Here is a 24,785-nt window from a genome sequence, read left to right as displayed (position 1 = left end):
TTCATTGTGGCCTTTACGGCGCATTGGCACACCGATTCGAAGCGTCGGTATAGCGATCCCAGTGGCACCATGTTGCCGAAAAGCTTCCGAGCTGTTATAAGTGCGGTGCACCAGGCGACCCTATGCCGCCTCGACTGATCCAGCAAGAGAAAGGCTTATTCGAACCATCTCGTGCCGCTGGTAAGGACGAACCGTACCAATATATTTTGGTACAATTCTGTTGATTAACGAACGACTATATCTTTATGTTAGGATTTTTTCGTAGACTGTGTACTGGGAGAAAGTTTTCCTACGATCACATATACTAGAGCGTGCTTTCCCAGTGGATACATAATGTTAACAAACGTGATACATGGTTTTGTGTAAGTGTTCGACTACGGCGAGTTCAAATTTAGACACTGCGACTGAAAGGGCGTCTTGATTTGTATTAAATTGTGAGAAGTCTTGGCTGAATACGTAGTGCTTACTGGTTACTAGAGGAGCTCTGAACAAAGGTGCGCGGATCTGACGCCCTGTGAATTTTCTACGTTTTACATAGGAGAGTAGGACGACTTTAGAAACCAAAAAAACGCGTAGCGAAATGACGCAAGACTAATTTTTTGATCATTATTGTTATTTGGCAAGAACATAAATCGTTCTTGGAATAAGAGTGAAGGTACAATGTGTACAGTCTAGAGTACAACTAAATGTATGAGTGACTCCGGTACAGAAACTCTACGACGTAGACAATCTCAATGATTTTCGGATCGTTAACAATAATATCTCTATGGTAAACGATCATCTGCTCGGATACCGGGGTTGAATATGGTGTACTTCTCCTAGACGATCGCCGATCCTAACACGATAAACGGTAAGGTCTTTTTTTTTCTTCTTTATATAATAGGACTTTCTTGAGTTGATTACTGCTTGAGCAAAAATGCTTTTTTTGTTATACGGACTATTGGACAAGCAGACCCAAGATAACTACATATATGATTCCTAGCCCTCTAACCTACATACACTTTAAGGTAACAGAGTTATCTTGAAAAGCGTATACTATAATATTTTGGAAAATTCAAGACAAAGTAAGCTGCCTTTAAAGTAATTACTGTTGAATAAAGAATGTGACTACTGCCAAGATGGTGAGCTGCTGAAGCGACATCTATCGGAGAAGAAAAGCGACAGATCTTGCAATACGTCCAGCTAGTATTTAAATTTTCTTTTTAATAGCCCAATGTCTTTGTACCAAGCGTTACTCAGCACGAACGCTAAACATTGAACAGCTGGTCTACATATCCTTACATATTCTGATGTCGGTAGTGAACAATCCTCAACTGCGACCTCAATTAAGTAATGCTATTTTGTTATGACTCGGAATAATTAGCTCAATAAATAAATTTCTACGCGCGAATTCTGCAATCAATGAAAGCAAACGGGCGTCGAAAAAGGCCCCATTGGGCCACCCTGATAGATCGACTATTATTAATATGACTGTAGAAACTATCTTGGTGTAAGAACTAAAAGTTAGTGTTTCTTATATCGAGAGAGGAAAAAAATTAACTGCCCGCTGATTATAAGCGATACCGAAGCTGCTCACTAATCGCACGTCCGTTGTCTGTTCCCATAGATTCCCGTACGGCGTACGCTTATATTCCGTTTGCACGCTGCGACAAAATAGACTACAGTTCAATTACTTGAAATGATACGTGAGGCTCGTAACGGCTAACTTTTCACTGACTTTAAAGGGAACGATGGGTAGTCAGCATGCCGACTACCGGCTATAAATATCGTAACTTTTAATACGGCAGTAAGTTACTTCAGCGTATGAATAGATTGCTGGCGTAGGGACAGCAGTGTAGCTAGACGACTGATTGACGTAACAATGATTCTACTCTGTCTCTATTTTCACACGTTGTAGAGAAAGTAGTATCACGTGGTTGCAATTAAAATTATCATTATTGACGTACAACTTTTGCATACGCAATTACGTGCAGATAGAACACCTCATGTTACTCCTCGCATAGTGGATATTGGTTACAATGTATCGAAGGTGCACAGTGAAAGCACCCTCAGCGTTCATTTCGAATGGTTAGCACAGATCGGCTATTGCTATTAGAGAATCGGATTATTATCGAAAGGACTAAATTAATTTTTGGGGCTTATTCTGAAAAAGGCCCAAAATAAATTATGTAGGGGCAAATATTTGCCTGTCTGGAAACGTCAAAGCGTTTTTTTCTGGTCGCTTTACTATACAACGAATCACGATAGCGTTTGAGGATTGCGTTTCAACATCTATCTATTAAACTGAGGACTGTGTTAAACATCCGTTAGCTTCTACTGAAATTCGAAGAGTCATAACGGTCACATAAAACCCATGGGGCTGTTTAATTTCTATGTAACGGTAAACAAACTAATATTACATTTTATAATGCCACTGATCAACTGGCCTGAGCCTCGCTCAAGGTGACAATTTGCTGTTATAGTATTTATTCAATTATAACAGAGTAGTGTTTCCTTTGTGGCAGAAATAACAGAATGACTTGGTAATGATAACGGTATCGTGGTAACAATTGGCATGACACGAAGAAATGTTGTAACTAACAGACTGTAGGGCTAATAGATACAGGGGGTCTGGTCGGGAGCCACCCAAATCAGAGCGTAAATGTCTAGTGCAATCAATAGGTACAAACGTATTCATGGCTTTGATAAATCTGTTTACAGTCGCCGCTTGTCCCCGTCTGAAGCATTGCGAAGGTTCACAGCGTAAAAGCTGCCCTATCAAAGCCCTTTTGTTGAATCGCCCATTATTGATAGTTAAACTTATTGAAGAACGATGGTGGACATTTTTGTTAATATCAACTACGTATACCTATATGCTGTTTATACAGACTGTGCAGCGTATATGCCCATGAAAGTACTACGTTGCAGTGTACTGTATGAGTGTGTAGTTCTATCAGATACGTTCTCATATTATAATTTTCCGTCTGCGTAGAATCGACCTTAAATAGGCGCAGAAGGTACGGGATCACCGAGAACAGACCTAAGTCGACGATAAACTAACGCCAGCGCATCAAGCGTCTCCAATTCAAGTCAGTATTGTCATAACGATGATGATGATGATTTGGTTCCTGTATTATTTATTTAGGTCCTATCTCTGACTAGAATCTATTTTCTATTACTGAAAACGCTCGAATGCCGACCCCGTTTCAGAACACATAGGTTCTGAAAGGATATAATTATAATAAACTGTGTTATGACCGGCTATAACCGTCTCACTGTTTTATTATCTCACAATAGACCCGTTAGATTCATATCAATAGCAGCTGTGTTGGGGGTTCACCTTGCCGCAGGCGATGATTACTAAACTGAGAACGCCTTATTGTATTGGTGATATTGCCTACAATTTGTTGGGGGGAGCCCCCTTGAAAGCAAACTAAAATTATGAAATCTACACTAAGGCGGTTTAATTGGATTATTTGTCATTGAGCTGTTATGCCACTCACGAAACACTTCTATTAGCGTGAGATTATCTTGTTTATATGACAAGATAAGTGTTCAGGCGAACATCTATCCGTTCCCTGATCAAGCGCAAAAAATAAAAAAACGTACATTTTTTCTGGGCCACAGGTAACTATGTGTCCAACTGTATGATCACTGGGGGGCAAATTGGGATCGCTTGAGGCTTCTTCGCTGTGCTTCTTTATAGCACTCGTCAAAGGTCATATCGGCGAATCTAAATGGCCACGTTTTAACATGGCCATTTAGATAGTTGAACGATGCTTGCACCGTTTTTAAGACAGTGCTTAACTGTTTCGCACAAATAGAACAATTTTAAGTGGTCATAAATAAATGCCATGGCTAAATTAACTAAATATATTAATCTATATATTTTTAGAAACGTCTACGGATCCTACTCGGTGTTTTTGCCTCCAGAATACTGTGTATAGGATGATTACCAAGTCGGCCTTTTGAGGCTAAATAGAAAGGTTGGCATTTGACAAGTAGATCAAAATGTATTGCGAATTTTAATTTGTTGCGTGAAAAAAAAAAGAACGCGCTAAGCCTATCTAGTACTTCTATACCATACTCTACTCTACTCTCTATCGTCGACATCTTCCAAGCAGGTTGAGATTATGGAAATCTCGTACTGTCAAAACCTGGAAAATAGTAGTTGTTACAGCAACTAGAATAATTATGCCTATTAGAATTAGTTTACAACTTACGCCTTGCACCTACGCTGCCTCTACAAAGATGACCGCTTTAAAAAAAATTGGATTAAAAGTGAAGAAGGGAAATCTTCTTCCAGAGGAATAAAACTTCTTCGGATCATGCACAAAAAATTCACGTTTTAAAGAGCATGATCATCGGACATGTCGGTCTGCGAGGAGAGAAATACCCACCTGCCGCGTCCAATGCGGAAGATATATTTACAACCAACGGTAGTATTGATACGTATGTACTGCTGCTGCTGCTGCTGTTGGATTGGAAGCTGCTTGGACTTCTCGCAGATGGAAACCGTCTATATATATATATATATATATATATATATATATATATATATCCATAAACCTATCGGCTGTTACGAGGAAGATAGCGCTAGAGGGCTAATGTAGACGAAGGAAGAGTCCGAACTGCGATGAGATTAACAGGGTGTGTCAACAGCCAGAATTCAAAGGAGGCAACAACGAGAAGGGCAAATCGATAGGAACGATAGGCAGAAAATGAGTTTAGCAATGGAGATTAATCGAATGTCCCAGTTAAGTCGTCAGCTGCGTAGAGCGCTAACGATCGTAATGATGAGTCGACATCGGCGAGCAGAGCTTACGCGCGAGTGACGTAGAGATAGCTGGACAGACGTGATTGGCTATACATAGAAACATCAGCAGAGTAGGCAAAAGCAGTGCTGGTGTGAGTAAAAAAAAAAAAAAAAAAACTCAAATCTCGTAGATTTTCCACCAGTATGAGAAAATGATGGACTTGTGTTGGCAGGCTTAAATAAATGTTTCGAGTTCTTAATAGCCCGATAATGGCTTAGTTAAGCATTGCTAGGCCCGGCTCTGAATCTGTTATGTTCTCCTCTGCTTAGATGAAAACTCTACCGCTAAGGATAGCTTCGAACGGCATCAGGTCCAGCGCCTTACAAAACCACTGACCAAAAACGATCCCCAGCCTAAAGCTTATATCATGGACATGATGCATTTACTGTTGCTGTGAGATGTGAGAAGATAAGAGCGGTCGAGGCTTAGCCAGCCTCTATAAATATAATCATGTCATGTGGCTGATAAAGATAGTCATTCGTCGATTGAGCGACTCTTTACAGTTACCCAATGACATAACCACTGAGTGAGTGAATTATCTAGATTTAAGAAAACCTTTCATAGACGGGCGATAATCGATGGAACGGCCAGAAAAGAATTACGAGCGTCTTTCGCTACTTAAGTCATTAACCCAGGAATGTTTCGTGTTTTATGCACAGTATCACCGTTGGCCACTCCATAAAACAATTGTCCCGCAGGGTCAAATGAGGTTAGATTGAACCTTTCATGGGTGCGTTCGGTAAACTAGTAAACTCGTAATAGAATGAAAAAAAACGAGATTTCAGCTGTAGAAGTAAACTTTGAGAGATGTTGCGGTGGTAGCGTTCAGCTGTGTTTGCGCTGATGAAACAAAATAAGTTAGAAGCAAGTGAAATCTAGGGATTGTAGTTTGATTGAAACGTATTAGTGGTTAACCTCTTTAAAAGCCTCAACTACGTTTCAAAAAGATCTTCGTCTGCTATGGTAATACTCTCGTCCGCGTAACCTTAGACTTCGAGTGTCTGGGCCTTGGTACGGGCCTGATTTTGGTAGTACTTCAAACCTGGTTGAAATATTACTTACAACGGTGTGCCTGTTTTTTTAAAATAGTGAACCATAAAAGTGACCAAATTAAAATCATATTAAAACTGGGAGGTTAGTGGAGTTATGGCACGTGGTATGAATGAAAAGGTGTTTCGAGTATAAGCTTCTAAACTCATCGAAAGTGAAAAAGGCTCTCGCAATCGTTTCATCATAGAAAAGCGCCTTTGGATGGAGAATATCTACAATTAGGAAAAATCCCTTTGCCAGGATCGTTATATCGATAGATACACAAACATATACGCATATATATATATTAGGGCAAAGGTCGTCTCACATTACATTTATTTGTGCTAAATTTTAGTCCCGTGCTACTAGGCTGTCATGTGCAATTTTCTCAACTATCAAGGGACTTCTGCCCCACCCCGTTTTGCGTAATGGGTATAAATTATCATCGCATAGACGTGTGGGGTCAATACTATCAGAGAGACAAAAAATATAGGCTAAAAACATGGCTCTGTCAACGTGGCATAAATTAACAAAGGCAGCGATGATAGATTAAAACGGAAGGGCTTGAGTGACGTGTGGTAATGAGGATGTTTCGTGAAGGATCATCTGGGGTTCTTAAAAACGAGGTTAGCAGTGGGAGAGGCAGCGACGGCTTTCCGAACTCTGGACAAAAGCCCTTTTTGCAGCCTTTCTCGTTATGACCACGTCGCACATTTCCTCATGTAATAGTTTTATCTAGCATCAAGCTGGAGGCAAAAAGTGTGTCAATAGCCATTATGCAAGCGGAAGAAATGCTAACAGTAAATTTTTTGGACGTCGATTGCGACAAGTGTATGTCGATAGATAAGTAGCAAATGATGTAGGTTTGTATTAGGGACAGGCCATCAGTCGTATGAAGCAGAAGTGTTTAACTAGGACGGTACGAAGTCCGGAACCTTTCTCATATGTTAATAGCAGGTTAAAGGAATACACTAAATGTGTATTTCATAAAAATTTTCTTAATGGGCGACAGTGGGGAAGTAAACGAGAAACGAAATTAAGCTTTATGCGCAAACCATAGTTTCTACACCCCTGAGAGAGTACCGGACATCCATGTGTATTATGACCACTAAAGGTTTCTCGTATTGACGCATACGAGTCAATAGTAAAACGAATAGATAGGCCTTTTAAAATGGAGGTCGAGACAGAGGAATGCGTACGCAGAGGTGGCCTGCAAGGTACAAACACAATTCAAATAAATTCAGTCAAGCAGGCAGCTTGAATTTTTAAAGTCAATTGTGCAGCACTGAAGAGATATTCTCAAAGTGATTTCGGCACTATCATATTTAACACTCGTGCCTTACATGTCGAGCAAGACATATTCGGTCTACGTTCTAACAAACGATAAATCTCGAAGAGTGATACATCGTATCTCAGCGATCGCAGGCGTCTTGTTGTGACGGCGCCTCAGTGAGTCCAGCAATTATATTTTATCTCGTACTACGTACAACGGGCACGTTTCATCTAACGTGACGCGTATCAGCGTCGAAGTAGTAAGTGGTGGAGTTTTAGTTAGTCTAGGTCATTGGAACGTTGGTGATTTTCTGTGTGCTTACGTGTTTCTGTACGTTAAGGATCGAAACGAGAAGAGGTAGAGATATTACCAAAGGGCAGAAAACACTAATTAACAGATTGTGTCATAAAACAAATGTGCGCAAATAACGCAGGATTGCTGAAATGTTTTATGTTTAGTGGTGTACAATTGGCAATGTTGCTTAAAAATTGAAGGAAATCTCTTACTATTGGGTATAATCTGTATTATCAATCGAAAAAGGGTAGTACAAAGCAGAACAATCGTATGATTATTTATGAACACCAAAAAGATAGTTTCATCTCGTCTGTCTTCCAGACAAGGTTGAGCTAAAGAGGCTGGATTTGAAGGCAGCAATCCTGTTAAGAAACCTCAGTTGAATTCTCGAATGAAACAAGCTAGTTGTCAAGTCAGACAATCCCAGTCGAGAGCTGGGCCGTTGAAAATAGGGAGAGGGTGTCGTTTTTCATACGATTCTCGTTTCGAGATACTGAGAAAGAAAAAGGAAAGCATTTATCATGTCCTTAGGCGTATTGGCCAATGCAAGTTGCGTCATACCGAAAATCAAACGTCCATCAAAAGTTACATAAAAAGGTTACATCATAACCTATGATATCTGGAAAAGACATTGGGATGATGCATTTTGTTAGGGTAGCGCTAGTGCAGCAGGAACATCAAGAGATTATCGAGATCAAGATACTACCTCTGTGACGATGATAATGCCCTCATGATGTCAGCGAGCTGGAAGTATTTCCAGGTCACTCGCTGCCACTAGCGTTCGAATGAATGCGTAGTCTGGTGTCAATTCTTAATTCCGTAAAGAAAGCCTGAAAAAATTGTAAAGGAATCAAAAGGACAGACCCGGGAAGGACAAGAAATAACAAATGTTCGAGATCTTCATGGAAAAATCTAGTTACTCTAGCTAAGAAAGGGAAAACTGCATCTATGCCTCAAAGAAAGGAGGCAATTATCCCTGCGAAATGCGGTGCCGCGAAGTACTGAATCTCACAGCTATATACCTCGTTCATTAGCCGCGCTTCCTTTCCTGTTGAGAGGTTTTGAGAACAATTCTATTTCTTTTTGTTCCTCTTTATTTGGCATCAATTTAGGTGTAACTTTACGATGAATAGCGTGTCTCCTCTCCAGCAGTGTCTGTGCTAGAGGTCAGTTGGCTCGTGGCCCTTTCTCAATCAATACCAAGGGGATATCGAACCTTAACGTTAACTTGGTATGGGAAGGTGTTAATAAAACATTCTCAGGCAACCTCTAAACCATACCAAGAGCGTACTAAATACTAGGACAACTGTAAGGTAACACTCATTAAGGCCTCTGCTGTTTCGTGACGAGGCGTTGCCAACATTCAAGCATCTGTATTAATTACGTTAATAAATGTTAGGCAAACAGTATTGAAACCTCGATCAAAGTAGCCTTACGCCATCGATTCTGAGCTGAAATGTTACCTATGCGATCGTTTCGGTGAGACACAATACACACGCGATACAATGGTATTTTATTGCCGATATTTTCGGTTAGTTCAGGTGGAAGTTCATCTCCGATGCGGACAAAATTCAAATAAACGGCGTAAATTTGGCAGAATTTTTTTTCTCCGTATATAAATTACATCGAATAACTAGTAATGGACGTCGTGCATAATAAATATTACTCCTCTTATTACATCCAATCGTATATAACTTAAATGTTAATTATTGGCTAGATACGACAGTGAGCTCAGGTAAAACTGGGAAGATGGTTTCAGATTTACGGTTATTTCGAATTGTTCTAAAGTTTCATTGGGAGAATGACTTCGCCAAAAAGACGCTATCTATCGTTTAGGTCGAAAGCATTTTCTGGGGCAGAATTGTTACAATTCTGCCCCAGAAAATTTTATCTACAAAGCCCGAATAAGCGTTAAGGGCCGTAAACAGCGTGAGCATTTTTAAGGAAGCTTTTGAATGTTTGAACAGTGCTGAACGTAGTCACAAAAAAAAACTATTGGTCGTTTTTGCTTCTATCTTGGGGCTGCTCTCATGGGCGGTATAATCTCATGATCATATGCTCAATCAAAGGTTGATGTTAAAGGTCTTGCTGGTTTCGAAGTAGCATATGCCTACGCAGCCTCACATCGATACAAGCACGCACCACAAAAGATATATTTTATAATCAATTTTTATAGGTTAGACTTCCCTCGAGTGTTAGCATTTTCGCTTCAGTCCCTGTCCGATACGTCCGAAAGTATTTCATAGTATAATTAATTACTATTTGACGGCCAAAGGGTTGGAATAGGAACTAGATTCTCGATTTTTACAGTTTCCTTAGTTAATTAAGAAGAGCGGATAGTTAATTACTGATAATTGAAGTACTCGAATGTTGGTTTTAAAAGGAATGTTCCCGTGTTAAACCTCACATCAAAGAATCAGTGATTCGTTATACTCACGACTAAATAGATAAACGATCTTGTTACCGTTGCCTTCGTAATACATGATTACTATTAAATTTTGCAGAAAAATTATGGTCATGACGATACTGGTGTGCTCCTGATTCAACGTATATATTGGTGTAACATCAATGAAATTGAATCTAAACTGGTCCTGATATCTATGCGTAGGGAATGATCGTGGGCCTCCAGTATTTGCTGCAGGTCCAGCCGGACACGTAGAACAGGTTTCACAGTTTCAAGATTATCGCCAGTTGTTAATCTCTTTGTTAGAGAGTTCGGCCTTATCAGCAACAAAATCGAATTTACAATAGCTTTTTACGGCTTTGTTGACCATTGTTTTTTTTTCTCACATAACTCTGTTTTTACCTTCCGAGTTACCCTCATTAGCGATTTTACAGTGACGGGATACGTGTTCCGAAAGTTCTCTAATGAAACGGATGCGTATTGTTGAAGCTATCGGTTAACAAAGACTGCGTCCGTTAGCTTTTGTGTGTTTGTGCTTCTCTCGTGAGGTATCCGAGTCTTGGCTTATATTGTCTTTTAGCTGGTGTCGTTTTATGTTGCATGGTAATATTTCCCTTCTTGAAACTAGAAAAGAGGATGCTTTGGTTAGGCATTGTAGATTTTGCAGATTAATATTATTCGGATTATATTCGGTGTCGCTGTCTCAATTAAGCGAGACTTTAGTGGCTGGTGGTTTATTCAAACACGAAAAAATTAATCGTACATTTGCTGGCTCCCGGTTTCGAACCTAGAAGGGTTGTTTTTTACAACAAACACTGTTCCGTTATTATGACAGTGTTGCAACGTAGCGCATGTGTTTTTAACGCCACTGTTCCACCCGTTCACTTGCTGTTAGTGAATAGGATTTATTTAGGGCTTGCCGTAAACTATGCATAATTTACTGTACGAAGATGAACGATACTTTTCGTTGTATCTAAGGTATATAATCACAAACGCATTGAAGGAATAAGCTAGGAGGACGGGTGAAATCCGGAAGTTACAGTACAGTTAGTACATCTACAGTTACCCTAGCTGAATTTCAAAATGGAGCTTAATTCGTCTAATCAGATCGCACGGCAGTTTTCTATTAAGTTAGGTTCATATTCAAATTTCGCGCTTCGAGGTGGCTGTTTCTAGATGCGACAATCTCTGCAGTACACCATGGATACGTTCGTGTAAGGTATACAAGAAGCGCGCATTTTCATACGTTCGTACCACAAGTCATACGCGTACCTAAAGTCACACACTTTAAATGCTAGACCAGCCTGCAACGTACTGACTTAGCTTATCCTGTTTTTTTTTTCAGCTTTTTCCAAATTTTTCTTCGGTAGGCTCTACTGACAAGGCGTTGTCAAAATGAGTGGCCTAAGTCGAGATGTCAGCCAGCTCTCGTTGGTTCTGGTGTTATCGGCTGCCATATTGAAGACGGTAGCTGCCAAGGAATTCACTTTAACCATTCTGCACACAAATGATGTTCACGCTCGTATCGACGAATTTGATGCAAAGGGAAGCCGATGTAATCTCGACGAAACGCAGAACCAATGCTACGGTGGAATTGCTAGACAAAAATTTATGGTATGGTTTATTCAATTTTATAATGCTAGACTTTTTTTCTATGCTGACTATAAAAAACATAGTGGAAAACTAAAAGATCACGCGATCGATAGGTGTCATCCCATCAATGGAACAGGCTTCATGTTGTTTTCCGTAACGAAACGTGCTAATTCGAGGTGGCTCCTGGTCACGACTATTTCAGGTTGATGAAATTCGGAACAACAACCCGAACACGATCTTTCTAAACGCAGGTGACTATTATCAAGGCACCATGTGGTTCTACATGCTCAAAGGCGAGATTATTGCTGATACAATCGAGATTATCAGACACGATGCCATGGTAATCCATCGATAAATATATATAATATATAGAACTTTATGACCGGATGAATGCTAATAGCCGTTGTTTTATCCAACATTTTAATCCGCAGCGCCTAGATAATTAATGAAGCAGTTCGACAGTCTATGGGTATTTGTGCTATTCAGCAGAAGACATCCTGTGCTCCATAATCCTGCAACTATACCTATGCATTACATCACGACTTTATCCTAGCGTTAAGCAAATGATCCTTAACTTGAAGGATTTTTCTCGGCCGACATTTGACTAGGGGTGCCGTTTTCGGCACCTGAAGAGTTTTCGTAAGTGAGAGTAAGGTGTGCACCCTTGGCTTTGTAGCCACTCATCTTGCACAGCAATCCCTATAGCTGGCACTTGCTGCTGTATTCTTTTTTTAGCAGACATCAATCGAGTAGATCTATCAAACAAGAAATGGACCCTTATTTGACAGATCAGTAACGACCTTATGCGTAGATAAACTGAAATTTATTTATGCTTACGCTTGACTTGCTGATACGGCCCTGCTGATAGACCCTTGGTAATCACGAGTTCGACGACGGTTCCGCTGGTGTTTTGCCACTGCTCAAACGCGCCGCGAACATCTCAACTCCGATCCTTGGCTGCAATATCGACTTTAGCAATGATCGTCTCTTGAAGGCTTATCAACCGCGGCCGTCAATCGTATTGGAGAGATCCGGGGTAAAAATCGGCGTTATTGGATTTATTACACCGGACACGGTCTTCTTGTCGAATCCCGGTAAGGTTCGAGTGGCAAGAAACCATGATCATGATGCTCACACGTTTGGAGCGTCTGTTCGGTAAATATTAAAAGATCCTACGATTCTTCTCGCCAGAGTCTCAAAACGATCCGTACCTAATAACAACGGTTGTTGTGGTTTCCACGAAACGATTTCTAAAGGCTAAGATAAAAATGATACTCCCATTAGACAAATAAGCAAAACCATTGTGGTGAACTAACTGAACCATAGATAGAAAACACATATCAAGCAACACTTAACGGTAGGATCGAACAAAAAACCCGAAATGTTTATCTTAGAAATATACTAATCAACTACGATCCTCCGCCTAACGTTAACAACCAGGTAAGGACATTAAATTTACGGATGAAATCGAGTGTATTTCGCACGAGGCTGAAAAACTCCGCAAGCAAAACGTCAGCATCATCATTGTAACAGGTCACTCCGGCTACGTAAAGGATCAGGAGATAGCTGAAAAGGTTCCACTTGTGAGTGTTGTTGTCGGAGGTCACTCTCACACATACCTGTCCTCAGGTAGATATCAAATGAAGGCTTCGTAATGAAAGCTTTGTATGACTTTTTTTTTTTTTTTATCTATGGGTTATTCTGCTAGACGAAAAGGTATCTTGCATAATTTAGCAAATTATAGTAGATTCAACCTAATCTAATAGAATCGTTCAAAAGTTTCTAGCAGATATTAATGCTTTCGAAACTAGAAACAGAAGATCGTTTCTCGGCGTGTTTATTCTTATTCTGGGCCAGCTCAACATGTGTTGCGATATGTATTTCTGTGAAAGACAGAAAATCATCCTAGTGAGTCTTTCGATTCGGACCTAGAGTGAAACTTCCTCTGATCGGGTCAATCTTTTAACGCGTATATTTGAATTTAACTATTTTTTAACGTCTTATATTATTCTTTATACAGTTGACCAAGGCACCAATGATCCAGTGAAGGGCCCGTACCCTACGGTAGTAACACGAAAGGACAAGACTCGGGCACTGGTTGTTCAAGACTTCTGGCTGGGCAAATATCTCGGATACATCAACGTAACTTTTGACTTGGCTACCGGCCAAGTTCGTTCGTGGCAGGGCAATGCTCCGCTCTTGCTCGATAGCAGCATCGATAAAGGTGAGGGGCAACGTTTCGCAAAGGTCTGTAGTGCGCAGTGATAGTAGCAAGAGCAGCATTCACGATAGTTTTAAGTGACGGTCTGTTGTATTATATATAGCTTTGATGTCACATAACGTTTATTTAACTGAGCGTTAACTAATCGATCACTCCATCGGTGTTGGTAACGTCAATCATAAATCGGCAGACCCCAAAGTCGAGAAGTTTCTGGAACAGAAACGCGCCGTGATTAATGCAGAAGCTAACGTCTATGTGGGCTACAGTTTGGTGGTGTTATCGGGCGATAAAGAAGACTGCCGCTTCAGTGAGTGCGCTCTCAGTAATCTTCTGGCTGATGCTGTCATGCAGCACTTCATTCTGGCGAACTACAACAGTTCTTCACAAAACACGAAAAAGTACGGTATAATACATTGCAATACATTTAGTCAAAAAGAGGCGAGCGCTTTATAGTGAAGCTAGTATTGGGCCGAATATAGACCGGGGAAAAGGGAAATACATTGACCGGAAGATTTAGAGTATCAGATGTAGGATATGATGTGCGGTTTATATTTGGGTCAGCACAGTAAAGATTACCTGGGATCCTGTTTTATAATCAAGTAGCAATTTCATTTGCCGTAAACTGAATGCAAATAGTTAAAGGGAAATCTTCGCTAGCCGGTCTCTGTCCGCTAAAATATTCTATAAGTAGGTCATCATACGCCTGGTGATCCCGTTAAACCTAATCCTATGCTGTTTTTCTATTTGATGAAGTCCTAGATCGTTGGCAACAAGCTCGAGCTTCGCATTACAGTCTAGTTTCCTATATGCTAACATATTCATGCCATGAACTATCTCAATGGTGTTTACCGAAATTCGTCTTTGGTTCAAAATCTCATAATATAATAAATCTCACTAATTTCATTTACTGTACTTAACAATTTTCTTAACAAACTGTCTTAACAATTTTCACAATTGGACATTTCGTGGTTTCTGTTGCCACTCAGCGGTTGACATTCAGTTACGTTTACTCATATAGATTAGCTTTCTTGTATATATATATATATATATATATATATATATATATATATATATATTAAATTTTTGACGCTCAGGGATCTCTCCAAGTGTTTCGAAAAGGGTTCAATCCCATCTATGCCATAATTTCAGCACCTCCATGCTGAAAGTTTCCTGTCTCGCGTTCATCGACGCGACGTCTATAAAATCCCTTTTTGAATTAGTGCTGAGTTTTATTCGGAATCGCTTCGAACCCTTCTGCAAAATTTCCGCGCAGGAATATCCAATGTTTTTAGGTCTCAAATAGAACGACTGCCATAACCTTGAGGCTTACTAGACAAAAGTTGTGCTTTACAGAGCCTTCCATCCAAAATTTAGATCGCAGGTGAACGGAAGTTCTCTTCATCGCCATTGGCCTGAAGTGAAATGCTTGAAAAAGTAGATCGTGTGGAAGCATGTTAATAGTTCGCTTTCCGAGACAAGGCGGCACCGTCAGATGCGAAGCTCCAAGTAGCGTACGCGGTGAGGTAGACGAGGACTATGCCATCTCATCAGTAAGGTACAAAACAAAAATTGCGGTCCCGGTAGGGTTATGATGTACAAGATGCCAGCCTATACCCGACTGATGGCAGAAAAAGAAACAAACGGCCTTCAATTGGTTTTTTTCCTTTGATCAGAGTTGGCCAATGATCAGCGGCCGTTTAAATCAAGTATCCCAAGCCTAATTCCTTTTCTTCATTCATAGCTGGAGCTATTGCTCGGATTACATTTAATCAACTTGGTTCTCTCTTGATGTTTCTTGAAGAAACATGCTCGACTTGAAGCAGAGAACCATACGTTTCTATTCCGAGAAAGTGGGTTTTCGAGTCATTAACTAATTCTTGGTCTGCAGTTACCAATGACATCGGTCGACCGATGACAATCGATTCAGGGTCAACCTCCGCTATGAACCCATGTTAATGATGATCTACAAGGATTGCTTTTGCCCGCGTACTTGATGGCTAACAAAAAAGTAGTTTCTCGGCTTTCCAGGAAGGAGATTCGGTGAAGGAGATTCTGCGGGGCACGTACGGTACATGTCGAAACATCGAAAACTTCGTTGTACTGATTATTTGTCCATTAGGAACTTTTCCTCTGACCTTTATAGACTGAAGGTCAGTCTGACGGTGCACACTTCAGGTGTCCATTGCGAGATCTTTTGTGATTTCATGCGTATTTGTTGATACCGTCGGCCATCTTTATAACGGTGGCGTCTTATGTGTTGATTCGTAGTTTTACTGCTAATTCAAGTTTGCGTTTGGTACTGTCTATAAGAACTACCCCGGACTGTTGACCCTTCACCATGAAACAATTCGCTACCAGCTTGTGAAGGCTAACTGGTTCTTTTCCGGGTGTACAGGAAGAATCTCAATAACCTTCTTCTATACTAGTTCGAAAAATCATGTAATCGACAGTGGTCATCCTGAATATCTCTTAGTTCGAATCGGGTGCCAGTGAATCCAATGCCTAAAACTGCATACGACAGCGAAATCGAGTCCACTGTCTCGATACCATCCACGTTTCTTTTCCAAGATTCAGGAATAACGCCAGTAAGCCAATTCTAAAATCAAGCTTGTCCTTCGAATAACAGATGGAATCCCATCGATATGGCGGTTGTAAACGGAGGTGGAATTCGGGGATCAATTTCTAAAGGTAACGTAACCTTTGGAGACATAGTCACCGTATACCCGTTCGCGAACCCCATTTGCATCCTCCCACTTACTGGAGTTCAAGTTAAGAAGATGTTCGAAACAGGCTTACACAGATACGACATTCGACGCCTTGTAAGTTACGGGGGCTTCTTGCATGCATCAGGTAAGTAAACTTTTTTTAACCGTATTTTAGTTATCTAATTGCTAATATGTAGTACACATAAATTGATAGGGATATTTATAGAGAACGTTCTTATGAGGACATACGCTTTTTTCGAACTATAAACTCATGGGCTTAGCAGCTAGCAGGGTGTGTTTACTTTAGAACATCACAATTGGTAATTGGTCGTTAAAATGAAGTTCCCATAAAGAAAAGTACATGAATAGTCGTACGATTGGCTGGACCCGTTTGCGCTATATAGTAACTAACCATATTAGAAACTGTTGTCTATTAAATACTTTGAGGGCACGCACCGATTCTCCTCCGACATTCCTTGAAGGAACATCGACCTACCTATATGCTCCATTAATTAATTTTCTAATTTCTATATCCGAATACTACAGGAGCGCGCATCGTTGCCGATGTCACTCAACCACCGTTTCAACGAGTACGTTCAATAGAGATCTTATGCAATTCGTGCGATTTACCTGAATGGCAGCCGCTCGACCCGCAGCGCACATATCGCGTAGCGATGACCGATTATATCGCTATGGGCGGCGATAAACACAACTTTAGCGACGTACCCAGTAACAAAATCGAAACATGTGGTAAGTCTAGAAAAAGTTCTTTTTGTTCATTGGCTTGAATGGGGCTAAATCACTAGCTAACAAACTCAGTGGGGGCCGCTGTCAACGAGGTACTTGACGCGACAGCTGTGATAAAAAAAAAAAAATGACATTTATTGAATTCTGTCTAGTAGTATAGGACGCTTAAATCGATCGTGGCTACTTTGTGTTCGATGTTAGCCCAAATCGCTATACCTAAATGTTAAATATGAACGTACACATGTATCGAGGGTGCTTATAAATGCTAGGCAAAAACTTTTCGCATTCCTAAGGTGCACTTTGATGACAAGGCTTGAATTGTGCTTAGGTAGGGCCCGTATCTTACTTTCATCGACGTTAGCATGCCCGCCCAAACAGATACGTTTCGATATTCTCTTCCGACTCGATCTGCCGTGATTCTACATTTGTTATTTGATCTATTTCTCTCCCCCAGACGTCAAGGATACGGACCTCGCCAAGGTTTACTTCGAGCGAAATTCTCCGGTGTACGCCACGACTGACGGACGCCTCCAGATCATTACAAGCCCCGACAGCGACAGTTGTAACACAAGCCCAGCGGTTTCACAGCGATTGATGTTAGGACACGTTTTCCACTTCACACTCGTCAGCTTGTTGATCGTCTGCTTTCGGTACTCATACATGATGACGGTGTAGTTAATGCTGCTCCGTTAAGCGAGCTGTTCTCTATCGCCGATTTCGTACTGTCAGCGAACTAGTCGTCAGGAGATCATGGCGCCAACTATCTATTCATTGACCTGCAGCGTCATCGAAAGGCGCTAGCTTTCAATATCTCGTATGACATCAAAGGATCATTATCACTCGTGCGTACATACACATGTGTTATAGTACTATTGAAGACTTTGGGGAACGCCGGACCACTGCAGGCGTATCGATTTAAATTGGATCGCTGATAGCCGATTACTGTAACGCATATTTTTTCTCCGACCATCTTGGTTGTACGTGACGGTATATAGTGCGCAAAAAAATAGCGGATTCATTGCAGAAATCCATTGCAGAGAAAAGAGGTTCCGCTTGAATTTGTGTTCCGACTCGACTGGATCGCTCTAATTCGAATTTAGATTATCATTATGATTTCCACCATTATCTTGATAAACTACAGTGACAGTTATCATATTATCTAAACGAAGTCATCATAAATTGTAATTTGTCTGTTTTCTACTTTATTCGTCTAAACCCTTTTATTTTGTGACTTGTGTTTCTTTTCTTGGATCCCCTGTGGGTTGTCACGTGAATACTTAAAATAGGGATTTCAATTGTACAACGGGCACACGTACGTCATGTCGGTGCTAATCAATGGTTATCACCTTTCAAGAGTTCGTTGCAGAAATGAAGGACAACGACTCGGATCGTGCCCTCTACCTAACCCAGACAAGCGCATCTCTGTAGATGAAGGCGTTGTTGAACGAAAATCTATAGAAAAGTAATAAAAAAGTGATCAAAATAATAATGCATAATGTCGCAGTGGTCGGAGCACGGCCCTGGGTGTTCTACCACGCCTGTGTTACGGAAACTGAATAAAATTTGTCAAAAGACGATGTCAAAACTGAATCTACTCTATGTATTTTACTGTTAGTTAATAAGAACGTCTTTGAACATTAGGATCAGAGTCTTATAACGAACAGTTTCATACTGATGGACTGGTGTAAATGAGGCTTGTTCATGCAGTGTCGTTTGTTTTTCAGGTTAAAAATGTAAATCGTTTACTAATGCTTAGCTGGAATTGTGTGGGATTAGATTATGAAGGTCTTCAGGTGAGCGTCGTGCCATCCACGGCATATATCGGCAGCCAAAGAAATTTTCTCATAGGCTCCTCGCTGCACAGAATATTTTTTAACGATCGTTCTTTTTTAGCTCGTCAAATTTGTGAATTTCTTATTTTTGCTTTTCTAAAATTTGTTGATGAAAACAAAGTCTTCGGAGATTGTCTGAGCGAACGTGCTAAAGTCGCCTAAATGGATTTTTGAAAAATTTCTTAAGGTTTTAGCAAAAATAGTTATTTTAACGATTTTCTAGGATTTGCCTAAAATGTCGCGGGCCTAAATCACTCACTAGCCATTTTCAGAATATCCTGTAGATAAATATACTCGGCTGTTACAAGCGAATCCGGCTGACATACAAATGAATCACTTTTAACCAACATAAGATTGGGCTAGAATAGTGATTTTTTAATATGTTAATGGTACTCGTTTTATTCTTTACACATTTGTCCCAGCGTTTTGGCAGCTTCTAAATAGCCATACACCAGCCATTCGTCCTACCATATAAAATTTTTCTATTTTTTTTTAAGTACATTGATAGTGGAATGTGCTTGTCCAGGGATTGCTCTTTATAAGGCATAGAAAACCCCGTAATCACACAGATCACTTAGGTCGAGAGACTAAGCAAACTAAAGCTAAGGTTAGACATACAACCGGAGGCTTCGCAACAGACTACGTGTTTTAAATTGCCGTACCGATAGTCTATGAATCTCTTTACTCGAGACAGCGGGTTATATTTATTGTTTGACATTCGGCAAATATCTTACATAAGCAGACGTCTCTGATGTCCATTGCAAGTGGTGCCATCACTTTGCGTCCAAACTTACTCGAGACTGTCCCATAAGTTTATATCTATCCAGGGCGACGTCGTCCTTAGTCTGGTCGCTCATTGGTTAACGGTAGAGATTAAACTATACCTCGTCTATAGGGGCCATACGCTTCAGGCGGGTTTTTCGTTGATTAAAGTTCTGCGCATAACTCGTGGAGTGGACGAGACGCATTTCCAACTGGCATGGATTTGAACACGAAGGGTCTATTTTTCTACTCAGTTGCCGCATTTTTAATATCTAAGAGATAACTATGTAACACGTTAGATGTGAACTGCCAGTTTTGACTGACGGGTTTTTACCCCCCTGATTGTGAGAGTTCGTTCTGCTCTTTGGGATAAGAATTGACATCTAATTACCTTTTCGCTGGTCTTCACCACTTACAAACCATTTACATCAGTCACGCACTGTGTATTGTACCTTCACTAAAGGCCTCCTTGCGTAAGGCCTTCACAAAGGGCATAGATAAATTTCCACAGCGTTGTGACCTTCGAGGAACAAAAACGTTACCGCTAATCATTGGTTTCCGAAACAAAAGATGTTTTCTAACTAAAAAACGGCCTCGTTTTTCCTAAAGTTATTTCGACTGATTTTCACTCAGCAGTTCTTAGGAGACTAGAGTTTCGTTCGCTAGTTTTCCAAATGTCATTTGCTGACAGCGTATAGTTGAAGATTTAACTCAACTTCAAAGTTCGCAGAATTCGCTTGTAACGGCTTAATACTTTTCAGCAATAATCGTGCATCGAGCAGTATTGCTGAATATAGGCTAGTTCAAACGTTGCTTTAATTCGCTACATACAAAAATTCAGCGGCATCGAAATGCGAGCTGGTAGCAGACGACACGGTTTAAAAATCCGGAAGAACTCAATGGGCAATAAAACAGCCCACTGGCTTCTGTATGAAAAATTCCTTTTCATTTTTTTTGAAAACGTTTTTTTGAACCACTCGGGCTTCTTGAAAAAAGAAATTTATAATCTTAGCGAGAATTCGTTTTTCATGGAAAGACTGTATAAATGGTGATCCCCGTTTAAATTGCAAAAACGACACCCATTTTTTTTACCATGATGAGTTTATTATCCTATTTTAAAAATAACTGGCTTTTTTTATGCTACTAAAAACAACAGATTCAAAGCCTGCTATGATAAACGACCGACAATGTATGTCTGAGCTTAGAAGGGATACGCGATGTATATATAACTGAGGCAATGCGGCACAGAGCTTATACGGGACATTACGTTTTCCCAAAAAAAAAGAACGTTCATTTTAAATTTCAATATTATAAAACATACAGATTTTTTTAGATGTATACGCATCAGAAATTTAGTAAGATTCGGGTTTTGTTGAACAATTAAGGGTCAAAAGTTTGTGTACCACCAGTCGCCTGACTTAACATTATGAGCTCGAAAACAATCTGAATGGAAGGCCTATATATATAAAGGAATATAAAGGCCTTTGTGTTGTATTTTATTACATGGCTAGTATTGAAGCTATATACGTCAGTACATTTAGAGCATAACTAGAACAGGAAGTCATCGATGCCAATTCAACGGGCAAACCGAAATGAGCGATGCTAGAACGCAATAAAGCTTGGCAGGACAGGGATGTATTTATGTCATGTTGGACTAAAGCACGTATTGTCATACCACATATCGCAATTGTCAACAACGTGTCACAGAGAGTTGCCTTTGAAAGGAATTTTTTTACGGTTCCATTGGCATAACGTATCATTCCATCATAACGAAATCACAATAATGAATCTGAATACGTCCTGGTTGATTTTCGTAAATGGTGGCCACGTTATTGTGGTTACTGTTCCTTTTTACTTTTCAAACGAAACACAACCCATCGATGCAACAACAATGTCGCTCAAAACAAGGCTTCGCATTACGCAGTCAGACTTTGTACGAACCTATAATAGATTAATAATATATAATATTTGACCTTCCTAAGCTACTTAACATCGCAGTAAAATGTTATCAAGCGTCGTCTTTTCTCACCAGAATCACAATCATGTCTATGAGGAAAAGCATCTTCCGTTTAGCTTTGTTGAATGGCTAATTCCCTCGCTAAAAATCACCAGTACCCGATGTGCACTACTGATGGCTCGTATAACCCCATTTTGTGAGCCGACGCAATGCGTATGCGTACTTGATGTTTTTCGAAAGTTAGTTAATCGTAGTGAGCCCGGTTAGGCTAAATAATAGAAGAGCCTTTGATAAGTACATCGACATAATGTTTTCTGTGGCATCGGTTATTTTTAACAGTCATCTGTATATATATGTAAGTTTTCTTAGATCTGGAACATACATTGAATTGCCGAAAAATTACCATTTTTAATGCATGCATTAAAACGAGCACGATTTTGAAATTGCTAAAAAATGGCGGCAGTTTCATATTCGTCCAAGCGCGGGCGTGCTTTTATAAATAGGGAATAACTGCAAAATAGGCTTTTTGTATTTATTTGAAAAACATAAAAATGTGCAGAAAAGGTGAATGTTGGATTACGTCAGTTCATGTAGTTACGATTCCTTACGTACTACCATTTTTGATATTTCGATCTCCTCTACGAAATGCAAAAGGGGATCTTAAATCAATTCCCTTCTTTCAATTCGAGGCAAACAAAGCTGTCACTGCTTTCTCTGGTTATTTTTAGACCGCTTTGCAGGTTCTACCGTATTTGATAAAACTTCTCATAAACTCTATTCATTGTAAAGCTTTTTAGTTCTCTCAATGGCTTTATTCACGTTTAATAATCTATTTAGACAGTGCCCTGAGGTCGGCTTTTCATAATAATCAAATGGAGATTACCTGTTTTGAGATTACGTCTAGTACATCTAATCTATCGTAGGTATTTCCCCAAATTGACCAAACCGTCTAATGTCCTCAGAAGACTCGTATACACAGGAGATCATAAAGTAAAACCTACATGTGCGATTATGCACACCAATCAACAACGTAATCAACAGGTTGATTAAAATTTAAAGGAGCAATAGAAAGGACTCTAGAATCTTCCGCAAGATCAATTCTCGCTATTTTCACTACATCCGCTTGATAGAGATGTTTAGAATCCTTGGCTTATAAATAAACAACGTCTTTTATGGGCCGACACTGGCAGTCCCATACTTCGCGACCATCGCAGAAAATTGCTTTTCGTCTTCTGTAACTTCAATCGGTCCTCTTCGGAAAGGATTGCCTCGTCAACGCACACGTGATATTCAATATGGTAGCCAAAGTTTGATTTTTATGAATCAATTAACTGTACCAAGATAAAATTTCTAGGCTTTTCTCGTTCTCTGCAGTGTAGATTCGTGTGTTGGTTTCTACCGGTGGGACTATTTCGCGTACCAATTTATCGAACCTTAGCTCGGATGCCAGCAAATAATTTATAAATTTATTCCTTAGATTTTATGAAAATGATTTAGTCACGCTTAACCATTGCTATAGTAGAGCCAATAGAAAATGAAAGCAATTTCTGCCTATATCCGCTATAATTTTAATAAAACGCTGCTTTTTCAGCTGTATATAGGAAGCTATCGACGATACGCCAACGAAATGTTATTTTTAACCGCGAAAAGTCCTGATTTGCGCTAGAAGGAGTAACGTGTATGGGCTTCGAATTCGAAACGGCCGACCCAGGGAAGGACTGAAATGATACGAATGGTCAAATAATATTACAAAGTATATAACTCTTTCAAGCGATTGAGCCCTCCCACCCATGCTAATTTCGTCTCACCATTTTCCGCACTGACCTGGTCTTAAAGACATTTTCAATGGGGCGCCAATGAACATAAATACAAAATGATGCCCAGACTTTTCCTTCTGCGTTCTTTCTGAAACTATCGAAGAAACGAATATTTCATCAACACTTTTCCCTGTTATTCTTGGTGGTCATGTTACTAGATACAACCGTCATTTAGCACGATTACAGGGTTATAGCTCTGATTTTTAGCTAAATCACGGGTCCTTTTTGAAATACTAATTTTTTTTTAAACAAGTAGCTTTTTATAACTGAACCGTATATCAAATGTGAACTTTTTTCTCACAAGTGTTTCTCAAATACGCGGTACACAAAAACTCCCGCGAAATAAAACTTTCGGCCGCTAGCTAACTGAAAGTCTCAAAAATGGAAAAGCTCAAAATGGCCAAAAAGTTCAAGCAAGGGGACGCACAAAATCTCAATGCCGCTAACCCTTGTGACTTGTCTGGACGAGCCAATTGACAGTTGATAATCTGCTCTTCAGAGCGACCGTTAATTTACTATAGTATTAGAAGCTTAGGTCCGCGGGCTTGTCTGACCGAAAACAATTCTTTAGGGCGCCTGGATTGGGTTGATTCTTTATGGGTAGCTAGAGTGGCATCCTGAAAAGGGTTGGCGGAGGACGAAACCGATTAGGCAAAGACTTTTGCATCCAGTGGACAAACTTTACGTTTCCCATAAAGCGCTTTTATTTCGTTGCTCGTAAACCGAAAGCAGAAGCTTCTTATTTATTTTTTACATTTGAAAAAAGGCCGTATTAGCATTTACAAATACACCGTCCGCGCTGACATATCATCAAATACATGTCTCTATAAAAATTGTGCTGCATAAAAAACTGTGTTCAAATTATATTGCGGAAGGAGTTATCAAGTTATAGCAACCACGAAGTTGCTGGTTGCGATTAGACGCTATCTCTGCTATAAGCACAATCAGCCCGTTACATCTATAAATGTTAGATAGAGTATTTAACAGGCGCGGACCGATCGCCGTGGATAGCACTAATTCCACTGACTTTCATAAATCTTATGGAAATTTTCCCCTGAGTTTGTCAGAAGCCGCAAAGAAGTCACCAATAATGCAAACCATCTATGTCGGGCAAAAATTATAAGCTTTTAATTCTAGAAGGAGACTCATTTTTTGCATGAAAATACTCGAATTCCGACTTGTATTTTAGCAATTAGACACATATAAATATATGATTAATCGTACCCTAAACGCTACTGGAGTATTTCAATCTGCCTTCAAGTTATCTTAGAAACTAGCTCACAAGAACGCCAGTTGTATAACAAAATAGTTAAGATTACCAAAAATTAATCATATATATATCTATCTATCTATAT

The 24,785-nt window shown here is 39.9% G+C and overlaps 1 protein-coding gene and 1 long non-coding RNA gene across 6 annotated transcripts in view; both read left to right on the top strand.

The window, feature by feature from the left end:
* The first annotated feature begins 39 nt into the window (after positions 1 to 39).
* Positions 40 to 18,652, top strand: LOC111244297 (protein 5NUC-like). Of its 5 annotated transcripts, none has more exons than XM_086980899.1 (10): positions 40 to 180; positions 11,142 to 11,410; positions 11,592 to 11,729; positions 12,258 to 12,488; positions 12,835 to 13,018; positions 13,410 to 13,613; positions 13,801 to 14,008; positions 16,237 to 16,460; positions 16,862 to 17,065; positions 17,517 to 18,652. In XM_086980899.1, exons 2-10 carry the CDS (start codon positions 11,192 to 11,194, stop codon positions 17,735 to 17,737), a joined length of 1,833 nt encoding a protein of 610 aa, XP_086837025.1. In that variant the 5' UTR covers positions 40 to 180; positions 11,142 to 11,191; the 3' UTR covers positions 17,738 to 18,652. The 5 variants fall into 5 exon arrangements, with proteins under 5 accessions (XP_086837025.1, XP_086837022.1, XP_086837024.1 ...); XM_086980896.1 differs by lacking the exon at positions 40 to 180 and adding an exon at positions 201 to 850; XM_086980898.1 differs by lacking the exon at positions 40 to 180 and adding an exon at positions 5,597 to 5,759.
* A 3,062-nt stretch (positions 18,653 to 21,714) lies between these two features.
* Positions 21,715 to 24,785, top strand: part of LOC147757822 (uncharacterized) — a 7,256-nt gene continuing 4,185 nt past the window's right edge. Inside the window, exon 1 of the long non-coding RNA XR_015321805.1 lies at positions 21,715 to 21,968. This is a non-coding gene — a long non-coding RNA (uncharacterized LOC147757822). The remainder of the gene's footprint in view (positions 21,969 to 24,785) is intronic.

The sequence above is a fragment of the Varroa destructor genome, unplaced genomic scaffold (assembly GCF_002443255.2).
Source record: "Varroa destructor unplaced genomic scaffold, Vdes_3.0 BEIS01000002.1, whole genome shotgun sequence".
Lineage (NCBI taxonomy): Eukaryota > Metazoa > Arthropoda > Arachnida > Mesostigmata > Varroidae > Varroa > Varroa destructor.
This window is presented reverse-complemented; position numbering and strand designations above follow the sequence as displayed.